Source organism: Hermetia illucens, chromosome 5 (genome assembly GCF_905115235.1).
Source record: "Hermetia illucens chromosome 5, iHerIll2.2.curated.20191125, whole genome shotgun sequence".
NCBI classification, from domain to species: domain Eukaryota; kingdom Metazoa; phylum Arthropoda; class Insecta; order Diptera; family Stratiomyidae; genus Hermetia; species Hermetia illucens.
The window spans coordinates 77,500,429-77,515,179 of record NC_051853.1 but is presented as its reverse complement, the minus strand read 5'-3'; the positions used below and the strand labels follow the sequence as shown (position 1 = coordinate 77,515,179).

The window sequence follows — 14,751 nt, the reverse complement described above, 5'->3', positions numbered from 1 at the left end:
GGATTCATTTTCTGTCCATGGCGACGAAGTTCACGATAGGTCTCGGCCCGTGCCCGGGATCTTTGAGAGTGCGGCATTGCCCGGAATGCTGCATTTTTAACGCTAACTTTTGAAATACGACAAAGTCGATCTCCTTTTACAACATCCCGTGGACCTCCTTTGTGGTGATCGCAACTCTATCCTTGCCACCTTCATTCTTGAAATTCTTGAGTTCCTGCATGTGGTCTCTTTTCGGGGCCGTCTAATGCGACTAACCCTTTCGATTAAATCAGTGAGTTCTAAATCTGCTTCACTTTTTTGGAATATCTGTGTATGACCCTTCAGCTCACTCGGAGGCGATGAGCACCTCTGGTCGTATTCTGCTCCTATCTCTCCTTTTTAGAGTTGCTGGCTTTCTCCAGACTATCGCCCCTTTTGATCTCTTAGGGATTTGTTGTACTGTTTATTCATTTAAGCTCACATAACTTCTTCGGAATTGAGCAAGAAAATGATGCTGTTTTGTTGTTGGGATTTGAAAAACTATTGATTGTAATCCATACTATCAGAAACTAATGAAATTGCACGAAAAATTAGGAAGGATCGCTCAAAATTAATGAAACCTCGAAGAACCATCTTTCGGCAGGGCAAGGCAAAACAGCGTACATTGTAACATGGTAAAAATTGAAAGAGTTCAGTTAAAAAGTTTTGGTCCATCTACCATCATCAGTTTGCCACGTATTCCAGTTTCCGTAAAACTACTTACAGAAGAGAAAAAGTGAAATCTAAAAGTAATTGTGAACAGCACTTGCCAAAGTTGAGAATGGAATGATACTGAGCAACTTAGTTTATTTAAAGTAACACATTAATAATGTTGAATCAATTAAGGAACATGAAATCACTTTGTTAACAATCTAATATTAAATGATTTCTTATCTTGGGAGTTGCAATATCACATATTCAGGTTGTTTCCTATTGTGCTGTTGTCCTAGTTTGTCCAGAGGGAGGAGGTCGTTCTAGTATCTCATCACATTCAGGCTGTGTATCAACCTTTACGCTGAAGTCATCGGCGGCTATAACATTTTACGCCCTCTTTGTTTATTAACCAGCCAAAGTTTAGAAACTTTCCAACTCTTTTGAATTACACCCAAACTTTCGTTTTTCTGTCACGATGCTGGAAAATTTCGAGTAATTATGCTTTAAAATGTCGACATCAATTTCTAGTCTTCCAAATTATCTTCTTCGCACGATATTTGTGTGCAATCATAGGCCGAACGCCTCAACCATCAAGTTTTAGACTGTTCTATGGAAACTGTAGATATAATTTGCTGTGGGCAGAGATCATACCCTCCAGGTATACAATATTCTGCTTTCGGATTTGAAGGTCATCGTTTCTCTTTTAATTTGATTCTAAAATCATTTTCCATATTCTGAGCGATTATTTTTCCCGTGAATGAATTTCCATTTTATTACATGAATGACTTGAAGTCAAGCTATTACGACAAGCGCTATCGTTCACTGTCAGATATTGAGATGGGGGGAGGGAAACACAAACCTGCCCAGCACAATAGGGCAACATATCATTTACGGGAGAATGCCTGATGTTGACACTTATTTTTAATTTTACACAATGGTGGTTATTTTCGTTTCACTCAGGCTAAAAACTTAAAATGTTAGCTCCGAAATGCCCCTTACCGAGTATTCACGAAGAAACGATTATCACCACATCCAGTGATCGATGCGAGATATGCTCTCTCTACTCTCCATACAATACAAGTCCGTCAACATTGGCACTTCACATTTCACGTTTTCACACATCAATCCACTTATTTGTTGATTAAATTTTATACTCCTGCTTCCACTAGTCCCCAATATTTTAAAGTTGCTTTATTACTTTGTTGAATGATGAATGGTGTTATCGTTCGAGTTTTTGTTATGCTCGTCCTTGCATTGTTACAGCGAAAGAATTATTCGATTTAATCTCTAAACCTTGCATCCTTTAAGTAAAACTCTTCCCCAGACATAGATTTTTTGCGTCTTTTTTGCTAAATATTTCAATTGTCCACAATTTACTTTCTGTAATGTGCGTTAATGTGCGATTAGAAATGTGATAACAGTTCAATTTTAATTTTTAAGAATTAACACGAAATGTAATGACAGCCGAAGGGCAAAAACGAGTTCCAGACAAAGGACCGGTGATGTTACTTTACGAACTCTTCAATGATGTTCGCTTCGATTGTTCCGGGGTCGATGGTATTCAAAATTGTCGCTTCAAAATGACTGTTCATGTAAATAATGCGACATTCGAAGGTACAGGTAAGTCGACCGTATAACATGATTATTATTAGACCATTATCGGGTTCCAAAGGTCGAATTAAATCCACTCATCTGTATTTGCTCTCCTTCGCCAACATAAAGTCAGTTATGCATGTTAATATTATGCGATGGAATCTGCCATTAATATCACCTTTCCAAATTGAGGTCGAACTTCCGATGGTCCCGTAATCATATTTGTCATCGTTGAATAACAAAGTCATTAAGATAATACCAGAAAATAACGTAGCTCGTTCTCTCCATCTTTCAAGGACCTTCTAAAAAGCTGGCTAAAAATGCTGCTGCCAAAGCGGCCTTGGCCTCCCTCTGCAACATTTCCTACAGTCCAATGATAAGTTCACAGAAAAACGTACCCGTGCCCGTCGACGACAAAATTTCATCAATAGAATTACCACAAATTCATGCTGACACCATAGGACGTCTCGTCACGGAGAAATTCATGCAAATCATCAAGGGGCAGGAATCGTACTCGAGACGAAAAGTGTTAGCTGGCATTGTTATGACAGAGAACCTGAATTTCAATGAAGCAAAGGTTTAACGAAGAAAAATTCAAGATATTGTTTTTGAGATGTTTGTACACGTTTAAAAAATTAATTGCAATTTGTTTTTTTCCGCTTCCATTTAGGTAATATCCGTTTCGACTGGAACGAAGTGCGTAAATGGGGAGCACATGAGCGTCCACGGAGCCGTTCTCAATGATTCACATGCCGAAATTGTATCGCGGAGATGTCTGATGAAATATTTATACTCACAGTTGGAGCTTCAAGCGAATTCAGGTATGATGGAAATTTTTTTATAGCCTGAATAAATAATAAATGATATTCAGCTGAGAATATTCGCATTTTTCGCATATTTTCCATCTCTAGCAACGCAAAACCAATCAATATTCGTACGAAACAACGGCAATACTAAATACCCATATAAAATCAAAAACGGCGTTCACTTTCACCTGTATATCAACACAGCTCCCTGCGGTGATGCGAGAATTTTCAGCCCCCATGAAAATGACACGGGTGTGGATAAACACCCAAATAGGTGAGTGAATTAACATGTTCCCGGTAATTAGCTTTGGTGGTCCCTTTGGTTTCATATATTTACGCTACCTATAAGCCTCTATGACGTTATCACTAAGCCTCATTAGACTCACGATGCTTGGTGAAAATTCAATTGAAAAGCAATGCATAAATCTCTGTGTTTTGCAGGAAAGCCAGAGGGCAGTTACGAACGAAAATTGAGTCAGGCGAAGGAACAATTCCAGTAAAGAGTAGCGATGGCATACAGACTTGGGATGGTGTAATGCAGGTGAGTATTTTGTTGAGATATTGAAGCAAAACCTTGAAACAAATTGCAATTACCGAAAATTGACTGAAGCCGACGAGTAACGTACTGTAAATTAGCTGTCAAGCTAAAATTTAAAATGAAGCTCCACATAAAAGCGAAACTTTGCGACGGAATTTGCATTGTTCTGTTGGTAATTTGCTTTTACAAAACGACACGTCTGCTATTGAGCAGACACGTCACATCATCTATTCTCTGACCTCTCATTAACTTTTAGAAAATTTCTTGTCAGAGAAGCATTTAATATATGCCAGGGTCGGCGCCTTATAAAGGACAAAAGAAGAATCATAGATTCATTTGCAGGAGCTAATATTCGGAAATGAAGGTGCCTCTATTAGCAAGTTTTGGCAGAATTAAGGAGGGCAGAGTCCTTTATGCAATAGGTGCACTGCAATCCATTTGATGTTTTGCATCCTTCTTCTACCAGGTTTTCTTCACATGGGTAGGATTGCCAGCTCTTCCGGGAAAATATGGATGTTCCTTCCCCTCTCCTCCATAAGAAGAGATTTCTAAAGTGATAGTCATGGAGGATGTAGGTCCTGCAAAATTTCTCAACCTTGACCTCAATTTATGTTTTTGGCACATGGTCGCCATATTGCAAATCAAAACAAAAAGTTGACGATCGACCTCAATTACTTTGAGTTCGAGTTCAATAACTGAGTACTGTCCGGACCAAAGAGAAGCTATCACGATGCTATTTGGACTTATTGTAGGACTGCAACTATCTTTTATTTGAATCAGGTACCTGAAGGCGGAATTCAATTAAATGTCCTTACGCGAAGGTAGGCTTTCTTTAATAATTGGGCTATAAACGATGTTTGCACAAATATTGGTGTATAATTTGATTCATTGACTCCTTTTAAACTACTTTCTAAGAAAAACCGCAATAAAAATTAAATTCTTAATTCAAAGCACTTAAAGAATGCAAACAAATGGACTTCGTATATCTAACGAGCAATCAGACAGATGCCCAAAATCCGAAAAAAGGCAAAATTATCCTTTATCTAATGTTTTGTAGCGAGTACTACTTGAAGACGTTTAGCCATTGATTGGATAACATTTTCGCAAGTTTGGGATGGATTTGACTTCCATTCTTGAATCAAGGCCTCTTTAAGCTACGGTATTGGGGTGACTTTCCGGGTGTAAACCCTTCTTCGTAGTTCTTCACACGTTCAATAACATTTAACTCTGGGAACTGAGCGGGTGTTTGCAATAGTTTGGGGCAGTTATAGATCAACCACAGTTTTGTAACTTCCGATATATACTTAGGATCATTATCTTGGTATAACGCAAAATTATTTGCCCAATTTCTCTGCAGTCTGTTTTATATTTTCTTTTAAAATGTGGAGGTAAACATATCTATCCATTGTACCTTCTATAAATGGAGATTGCTAACTCCAGCACTGGGCATACAGCCCAAAACTATTAAAGGCCCTCCCTCATGTTCGACTGCGGCACGAATGGTTTTGAGTGCGAATTCTACATGCGGTTGTCGCCAGATGTATGCTTTGCAATCCGAACAGTAAATGGTTGAATTTGGTCTCATCACTGACTGCAAACCCGTTTCCTATCAAACCATCGCACCTCGACATCAACCGTTGATGTCGTCTTGCGAAACAAGCCACCGATAAAGTAACGTGAGGAACGCACTGGCCCACCGCGCATTACATGGTGGCGGTTTCTTGAGAAGAAAAAAAAAATGATCTCACTTACCCGATTACCAACCATTATGAATGGGGAAAAATCGTGGAACCAAGTTAAAGACTTGATTCATAAAGCGGCCTATGCAACCCTCGGGTTTATCAAGCCAGGTAAGCGCTTCATCAACCGGGATACTTGGTTTTAGAATGACGATGTTGAAATGAAGGTCTATGAAAAGAAAGGCCTCTACCACAAGTTTTTCGAGGATAAAACGTCGGCCAATTTGCAAATTTTCAGGAATACTAACTGGGAAGCAAAGAAAACGATCGCTGTCATCCGAGCGGTCCATTAAAAATATTATTATGATAAACTGAAACTGTATCGACTTGTGAAAAGTCGACACCAAGGCGCACAAGATAATCGCAAGAACTTTGCTTACCGACCGACGAATAGATGGTAAGAATATTTCAAACAAATTTCAATGGAAAAAATTGTTCATCCTCCACTTCCGCAAGTACTGCAATTCCCCTGTCAGCGTCACTGAAGTTGAGGAAACAATAAAACGAATGAAATCGGGAACATCGCATCAGAGCTCTGGAAAGCGAACATCATCCGACTGTCAAGAAAGTACCACTGTTCCAATATTGAAAAAGAAAAGTAGTCCATCAGAATGTTCAAATTACCGTCCGATCCGATTACTTGCCCATACCATGAAGATTTTTGAACGCATTTTCGACAACCATGAGTCAAGAACTGCGGAACTACTGACGCAATACATGATGCGCTGTTACTCATGGAGAAACACCGTGTGTCACACGAGCTCGCTCATCTGGTATGCTCTACGACAACGCCTAATGCCAGAAGAACTCATACGCTGGATTAAATTGCTCTACCACTATCCAAAAAGTAAAGTTCGAAGTGAGACGGGTGAATCAAAATCGTTTTGTGCCTCTGTCGGCGTTCATCAAGAAAGCGCCTTTTCACCTTTTTTTTTATAGTTATTGATACTGTTACACGGGGCATCCAACGTCCAGCGCTCTATACACAGCTTTATGCAGATTATGTTTTCCTAGCGTCTAATGATCTTGAGCAACTTGTCCAAAAATGGAAAGATCGTCTCATGCAACACAGTGTCGGATTGAATCTGAATAAAACAGAATTTTTATCAACCGATCCCAATGAAACAGGCACTATTACTGTCAGTGGCAGTGATCTGCCTAGAATCGAGCGATCTAAATATATCGGGTCAATATTATATGTCAATGGAGATGTGGCACGGCAAGATTCACGGCGTTCGAAATTTTTTTCGAATGTTGCGAATGTGAGCGATCAGATGACGCCATCGGCGCTCACCACACATTTTTTAGAACTCGCCACAGGAGTGGAGAGCGCGATAAGTAGACGGGAAAGTGACGTAAAAAAAAGTAAGAATGTTGAGGAGTCTTCCGTCTGTCGTAGGATGAAATAAGAATAATCAAATTTATTAATTATGTAATGTAACTGTAATTAAACAAAAAGAGAAATGACTAACAAGAATAATTAATTTGTAATTATAATTTATCCAATTTATCAAGAAATTACTGAGAAATGCGTTATGAAATTGCTTCACGCATTAGCGCAACTTGGATGAAGTCGCATCCCACAACTGCAGCTCTTTGTGAGGGGTTGGTCGACTATAAAGGACAATGAACAGCGTCTCGCGGTAGTAGAGACGAAGATGTTGCGTTGGGCCAGTGGCGTGACACGCCTTAATGGCATCCGAAATGAGATGCCCGCGCCCTTTAAGGGTTGCACCGATTGTGGAAAAATTATGAGATAGGCGTGTCACTTGCTTGTTAAGATTAATCTGAACTTAGAAGTCGATGGGAAACGACCAAAAGAACGGTGGCATGATACGGTGGATAGGGATTTTAAAGCCCCGCCCCCCATCCAAATTAGTTAAATGACTAAATGACAGCAAAATGGCGCAACTGAATCCGACGAGCGGACCCCGCTTGTGAAGAGTACAAAGCTATAGAAAAAGAGGTTTTTGAAAACAAGCAATCATCTTTGCCAAAAACAACGGGTTCGCGTGTCAAAAAAGTGGGAGATAATATCTCCCGAATAGGTTCAGATAGTCATCAAGTGGATATGGACTTAAAGCTCCCTCAAACCGAAAACAAAACAAAATCTCATCTAGATTTGGGAGAGTACGTTAAATATTCTCTTTCCAAAGCGAATGTGGACGCAAGAATCATGTACAAATATCCGGCTGCAATTAGAATTTCTTCCCAAAAAGCCTTAAGATCACAGAAGGGACTTTCATGTTGCTGCGATTTGTGAAACAGGCAAATAAAAATTCAAATTTCAAGTGTGGGAAACGCTGTTTAAGCAAAGTCAAAAGACGATTTTTTACAAGCGTTTTTCAGAATCTTCCAAGGAAACCGTGGATTAATAGGCTTAATATCATGCCGTCCTCATCCAATATTATAAACAGATTGCTGACTATGCACTCATACAAAATTAGTATCTAGTCAAAATTGGTGCTGATTGCCGACAACTTTGATGCATGCCTCTGGAGGAAGGCTAATTAGCTTTGGGTGCAATAAAGAAGCAAAAAAACAAATACATATGATATGGAGAGTATGGATCACTGATTAGTTCATAATTTTCCAGAAAATCACACCAATGATCTGGCCAAGTTTGGCTAGAATGGATACAACTGGATCCTCAAAGATTCCTTATAACTCCGCGGTGTACTTGATTCTCCAATCTGATCGCTCCCGCATTGGAGCAAACATGCGCTACAGGATTTGATATTTTTAGCTGCTTTTATCACATTCCAAGTTTCACAGCCAAACAGTAACACTGTGTTGTGCAGTTTTCTCGTCCTGTGCTTTTTTTTTTGCTTTCAGATTCGGGAGGGCCGAGCAAATCTCTTAATTACTAGACTTTTTTCTTAGGTGAACTCCAAAATATATGAAACTATCCGTACTCTCGAAGTCAAATTTCCTATAGTCACGCTTTTTTGTTTGGGTCATACATTTTGTTTTGGTCTTGCTGATCCTTAATCAAACTTCTTTTGCTGCTGGAAAAGTTTCTTTAGCAACTGGCATTGAGCGTATTAATATACTCTGCGTATGTTACTAGTTAGGTTGACTTTATTCGTAGTATACCTTTTGTGTCGATAAGAATTATTTGATTGACATATTCCAGAGTTACATTGAAGACTTTTATAGTTCTTCTATCTGTGCTCCAAACCCGAGTTTGTGCTGAAGCTCTGTGTTAAATCAGATTGGATCTTGATCTGGAATTCTTTGTTGTCGACGGTCAGTTTCGTCATTCCTACCTCTTTCCATGTGATTTGAAAGACGGTGCCCCACTCTTTCGGGAGATGTCGCGTCCAATGGGCACGCCCTACAATTGCGTAGTTGCTAGCACATCCGACGGGGACGCGCATCACTTGTCCCATACACTTCTGTGCAGCGGGTGCATAATATCGCTACGCCACAGCACTTCACCCCAAGCTGCAAACTTTTTTGTCGGGAACCAGGTAGTCAGGGAGTCTTAGGTTCTCCCCGTACACCAGTTTAGCGGGACTGACAGCAAACTCGGTGCGGGCGGTTGTATTATACGAAGGCCAAACAGAGTGAAAGACCCGCGGCCTGAACGACTTGTCGTGCGCCATAATCGCTGCCTTCAGCGTCTGATGCCAAACATTCTAGCATCCCATTGGACTGCTAATGGTATCTGGTTGTTTGCTGGCGTTTGAATCACAGGAGCTTTCCGAGCTCCGAGAAAAGAGTAGATTCAAAGTACATTCCCTGGTCTATGATGATTACGGCGGGAATACTAAAGCGTGGAATCTACTCTGGCCCGAGGGTCTCAGCACATCATTGTGCTATTATGTCCTCTCTTGTTCATGAGCGGCCAAAAATATTTATTGGAGAGTAGCCGGTTCGTCGCCCGAATGTCCTGGTGCGCAAGAGCAAACACTTCCATTTTCGGAGATCTTGCAGTAGATAGAGGAATATGAGCCGAAGATGGAAAACTCCTTAAAACTGTATTTAGAGTCCGACTGCAGGGCTTGGGGACCATATGGAGTGGAGATGACCAGCTGCTGTTAGAAGGTCTGCATATACCTTGCGCAACAACAAGCTTCGAGAATATCGTGGAACCAGTAGTATTGATTTGGTGCTCGATATCATCCTTACCTGGCTAAGAGATACTACATTCGGTAATAATTTTGCAATATTTTTGGAGGAGTGCGCGAATGTTTGGGTTTCAAAAATAAGGGAAAGAGTGTTGTTATTCGAGCAGGTTGCCGACTTCTGTGCCGGGGTTTACCAGAAAATTGCACTCACTAAGAGGGGCATACAGTGTAAGGCGACGTGGTATTGCAATTCGGGTAGACGTCACCGTACCCCTAGTGCGACCAATTTATCGTCCAGGCCAATCAACGCGCGGTTAAATTTAGTGCGCCTTCAACTGGAGGAAACGTATCTTCGGGTTCCGCCGCCAAAACGATGGCACCCTAACCGAAACGATTGTTAGAGCGGCAGAAGGTTCTCCGACACACTTTCTGTCGCTCGACATTATCGAAAAAATGTTTCTTTCGGAACACATTAGTGGAGCACCCGCTTCGCGAAGCGCCGTTTATTGTCTTTTATAGTCGGCCAACACTCCAGACCATAGAAGGTGACAGAAAAAACGACACGGCGGTTAATTTTGGATTTAAGACGTTCGTTAATGCGTCGATCACAAAGAACGCCAGTTGTGGAACGCCACTTCAATCAAGTTGCGCTGATGCGTGAAACAATTTCATGGCACAGTTCACCATGGGCTGATAGTAAGTTGATGTTCTTGTTTTCCCCTTATTGTTCAGTGATTATGCATTGTCTGGTAGGTGTTAGTTAGTAATGAAAACAAACCATATTATGTAATCGGCGTTCGTAGATTAATAAAAGGGAAAAAGGTTGCTGTGCAACATTTTTTTAAGTTTTATTAACATTGGATGGAGTAAGGAGTTTTGAAGCTTTTTTTTTGCTTTATTTCAAGGACGGACAGGATTAACTTACATATTTGATTCAAATATGCGCCATTTTGTTCGAGAATGTTAGTCCACTATGAAGATAATTTTACAATTCCGCAATTGGATAAGTCTTTGCCCCTAAAAAAATTTACCAATTCATTTGCACAACTGTCCCATGACGAAAGCTTTGCACCATCAACAAACTTGCAAATGCTTGAAAAGATGGCAATCGCTTGGTCATGTCTGGACTCTACGACGGTTGCGTAGAATCTCTCATCGGCTTTCGTAGCTACTGGAGCGTAGTTAAAGATGTATGTGACATTACGTTGTCCTAATGAAACACCATGTTCACAGTAGCGGCATGAATTGAGTGATTGGTCAGATGGGAGCAACTCAGATGGCAATCCCGCCAAACACACAGCAAAAGGTTTGTACCAGCTCGAAGCAACTAGACCTGTTACCAGCCTCTTTAAAAATGGGTTCATTACATTATGTTTCAGCAGATAATCGCAGACATTAAATCAGTCCTTGTTCCTTTGCGTCAATTCGTGTGCACCCATACATTAAGCTTCCTTTTGAGACCACTCTTATACAAATAGTTAATCTTCAGTTCCAGGGCATTGGAATAAATGCTCACAATGCCCATCCGACGGGACAATTGGCCTATTAGAGCGTGAACCATCATCGACGTCTACTTTCCCATCTCTGGATCCCCCGCTTCATGCATTCGGTACGGTATCGAGTCCATAAGCTGCGAACAATCGAAAAACAGACAGTTTCGATCTGTTGGCAAGTACCAATGAACAAATCTATCAAAATCACTGGGAACTCTATATTTTTTTCACAATCGTGGCCAGGTCTTAGCAAAGAGCACAAGCGAAATCACAAAAAAAAATATTTTTTAAAATTTGCGAAATAATTCAACGAATCAAAAATTACATACAAAAAATTAATAAATTTACTCGAGTAAAAACCATCTAATGTTTTAGGGTCAACGGCTACTCACCATGTCCTGTTCCGACAAAATTGCCCGATGGAATATACTTGGGGTGCAAGGCGCTCTCCTCTCGTCCATCATCGAACCAATTTACTTACATTCAATTGTTCTGGGTAGTTTATTGCACCCAGAGCATATGTATCGAGCTGTATGCGGGCGCATCGAGAAAGCTATCCAAGGTCTTCCGCCTCCATATCATTTGAATAAACCACGTTTAGCACTAGTGACATCTGCTGAACCGAGAAATCAAGCAAAAGCGCCAAATTTCGGTATCAATTGGACTATCGGCGACACCGATGTTGAGGTTGTGAATTCGTTAACAGGGAAAACGATTAGTAATCAGTCGTCGCGTATAACGAAAGCAGCTTTTTTCCGAAAATTTGCGAATTTGTTGAAAGTCATGCCTGGATTACAAAATAGGAGGATTGTATGTGATTATGGAGAAACTAAGCTTAAAGTGGAAGATTACCAGGTAAGTTTGGTCTTATTTTTATATAAACTAAGCAAATCAAGAGACGTTCAAAACAATACTAACGTCTCCTCCTTTTTTCTACTCCCAACAGACAGCGAAACGTGAGCTGTTCGATGCATTTCGCCGCGAAGATCTGGGTAACTGGCTGAAGAAACCGATTGAGCAAGATGAATTCTGTCTTCCTGAATGACTAGCTATCGCTATCTTCTTACTATTCGTAATTATGGAAGTTTCATTGAAGTATTATTTCAAGTTGATTTTAGCCAACTACGAAAATTTCACTGAATACAAAAGTTCTTACTACTACAATAACTACAACTGTAACTTCACAATGAATAGATGCCGTTTTCAAACAACTCCTCTAATGGCTGGTAGCAATCTTAATAATGGTCATAATAAGAGTTATTACAATAATACCAAATTCTTGTTGGTAGTAGATATAATGCTGCAACTCTCCAAAGATTTTAAACTGCTATTAACTCCCAATGTTGATGATGGTAGTGAGCATATTGATCGTAGCAATGTTAATACAAAATTCCCAGATATTATTACTATTGAAAGTACACATGAAACAGAGAACTTTCGCTCTAGGATATTTCTAGAATAGAATGCAGCTCTATTGCTGGAACTAAGTAAGAAAGTATTATGGCATTACAGTAGTCTTATATCAACGAATTCCCCCTACATAAGGTTCATTTCATTGCCACAAACTCATATCATTATCGATCAAAGCCTGTGTTGAATTCAATATAATTTCTTAATTTTCGAGTGAAACAATCCTTAAGTTTTTTTCTTATTTATTTTAGTCCTGACAGTAGGGTAAGCGTAGCATTAAGTGGTGAATTTGCAATAATTGTGTGGAACTGTTGAAAATTTGGCTGATAAGCATTGTAGATGTTTTTGGTTGAACTGAATGTTATCTCAATTAAACGATTTATTTCCATTCACTTGAAATCTTCCACTTTTTGTATTCTGTTCTAGTCGTCTGACTTGGATGCTTTTGGCAGGGGTTCTGAACGCTCATCGGAATGAAATCGAACCCCTTTCTTATAGAGTGTATCAATTCTCTCGTTTTATCTGATATGATTCTTTGTGAAGAAGAATAGGACTGTGATGGTGAAGTTAGATGAAGTTAAATTTGTATTACTAGTCTAGGACCAATTTTGATTTTAAAGTAAGAAGTATGTATACATAAATATTTTACTCTATTTGATAGGCATAGATTTAAAAGAGATGATTAATTGGGTGGAACGTTTATTTCTAAAAGTACCGAAAAAGCGAAAGAGGAAACTTCAAACTGTAAGATTTATACTGCGAATATTTGTCAACTTGAACTTCTGACATTTTTTTTGTATTAAAAGGATTGGATTTGGTAAAAGCATTTTCTGCGGTTCACTAATATCTAATAATATTCTAAACACTTAATTGTTAATATACAATGTTGGAAGATATATTCAGAAAAGCAATCGAAACACTGATGATTTGACGGTGATTTGATTGCTCTCGACTGCACCCAGATCAAGTTTATAAGCCAGAAAAATTACCCAATCGATCCAGACGGGCTATCCTCGCTAGTGATCGGCTAGAAAAGAAAAGATATCCAGAAAGCGATGCTTTCATGTCCGCTGTATCGAAAAACGCTATCGGAATAATATTGGAGAATTTCTCCACCAATTGTAACTTAGCTGCTTTGCTTTCTATGGAAATGACAAGAACATCCCGTTAACTGATGATGAACCGGGGCAACCAGTAGGTTCTTTGCTGGCTTTCCGGTGTGAACTTCAGAATAATTGATATTATATAAAAGTAGATAAACCCTTCTTTAAATTGATGCGAAAAATTCAAAATCATTTTTTGGAGTTTTATCTAGCATAAGAAAGCGCTTCTTCACAGCAATCGCAACGGAAGGTCGCGGTTTTAATCTCACTGGTGGCAGAGAGGTTTGTATCGTGACAGGATGTCGGATGCTAGTTGACTCAGCTTTGAATAAGTACCTGAGTCAAATCAAGATAATAATCACGGGCGAATTGCTCTTAGCCCAGATCCAATTGAATTGCCCTGCCAACGATTATTAGTATAAGGTAGGATGGCGTGAATTGATCTAAAGTATAAAATATTTGTTTTTCAATAATGGAAAAGATCACCATCATTAGATCACCGCCATTCTCATAATATAATTTAGACCTCCTTTCAGCGAAAATTTTAAGATTTTTCTTCCGTAAAGTTTGGGGTTTGGGCCATAGTCCCAAGATTCGCACTATTCGTAGTAAATGACAAGCAGCAAAGGCCTGTAAAAAGTCATATTACTACTTTTATCGGACAGCAATATCTGCTTCATTGGGAATGCATATTGACGCCAAGTTTTTCATAATACTCTCATTTGAATAGCCCTTAAGTGCTAGCTGACCAAAAAGATAAGTTACCTCATCAATCTGATAATTCAGGTATTTTGCTAACAATAATTTCCTCCATTCAAAATTTATTTCAAGGCGCGAAATCAATTGTTTAAAAATTCTTCTATTCTCCTGTATATTGGTAGAACTTTTGGTTGGACTCTTTTCCCTGTGGAGCCTACATGCAGTGGCTGTCATAGATAAGTAAACAAAGCCATGTCTTGAATTCAAATCCATATTTTTCAAACGAAAAACTAATAATTGGTTTTGAAAATATAATCTTTCAGTAACAAAATAAAATAAACTTTGAATTGAAATACACAACTTCCTTATAAGAGGGGTTACAATAAGAAAGAGGAACATTTTTTAAGCCATAAATAAGTAAACAAAATTTTTAATTTTTGCTTTCTGCACATTTCTGGAGGAAAATTAGGCCAAACCTCCGACTAAATTCTTCATTACTGTCAAATTTCGGGGACCTCTCTTTTTTGGTTTTTTTAGCCACACCCATCCATTTTCGAAGCACTATAAATCAGGGGCTTTGAGGAAGCCACTCCAAAATGATAAAAGTCACCTCCGATATGTATTT

General features: G+C 39.3%; 1 protein-coding gene across 2 annotated transcripts in view; it reads left to right on the top strand.

The window, feature by feature from the left end:
• The window catches only part of LOC119658349 (double-stranded RNA-specific editase Adar), a 123,272-nt gene extending 110,556 nt beyond the window's left edge, over positions 1-12,716 (top strand). For both annotated transcript variants that reach the window (XM_038065705.1, XM_038065704.1), the window contains exons 5-11: positions 2,113-2,292; positions 2,562-2,842; positions 2,936-3,086; positions 3,177-3,345; positions 3,513-3,612; positions 11,290-11,769; positions 11,861-12,716. In XM_038065705.1, coding sequence (XP_037921633.1) covers positions 2,113-2,292; positions 2,562-2,842; positions 2,936-3,086; positions 3,177-3,345; positions 3,513-3,612; positions 11,290-11,769; positions 11,861-11,959 — 1,460 coding nt within the window. In that variant the 3' untranslated portion in view covers positions 11,960-12,716. The remainder of the gene's footprint in view (positions 1-2,112; positions 2,293-2,561; positions 2,843-2,935; positions 3,087-3,176; positions 3,346-3,512; positions 3,613-11,289; positions 11,770-11,860) is intronic.
• The last annotated feature ends 2,035 nt before the right edge of the window (positions 12,717-14,751 follow it).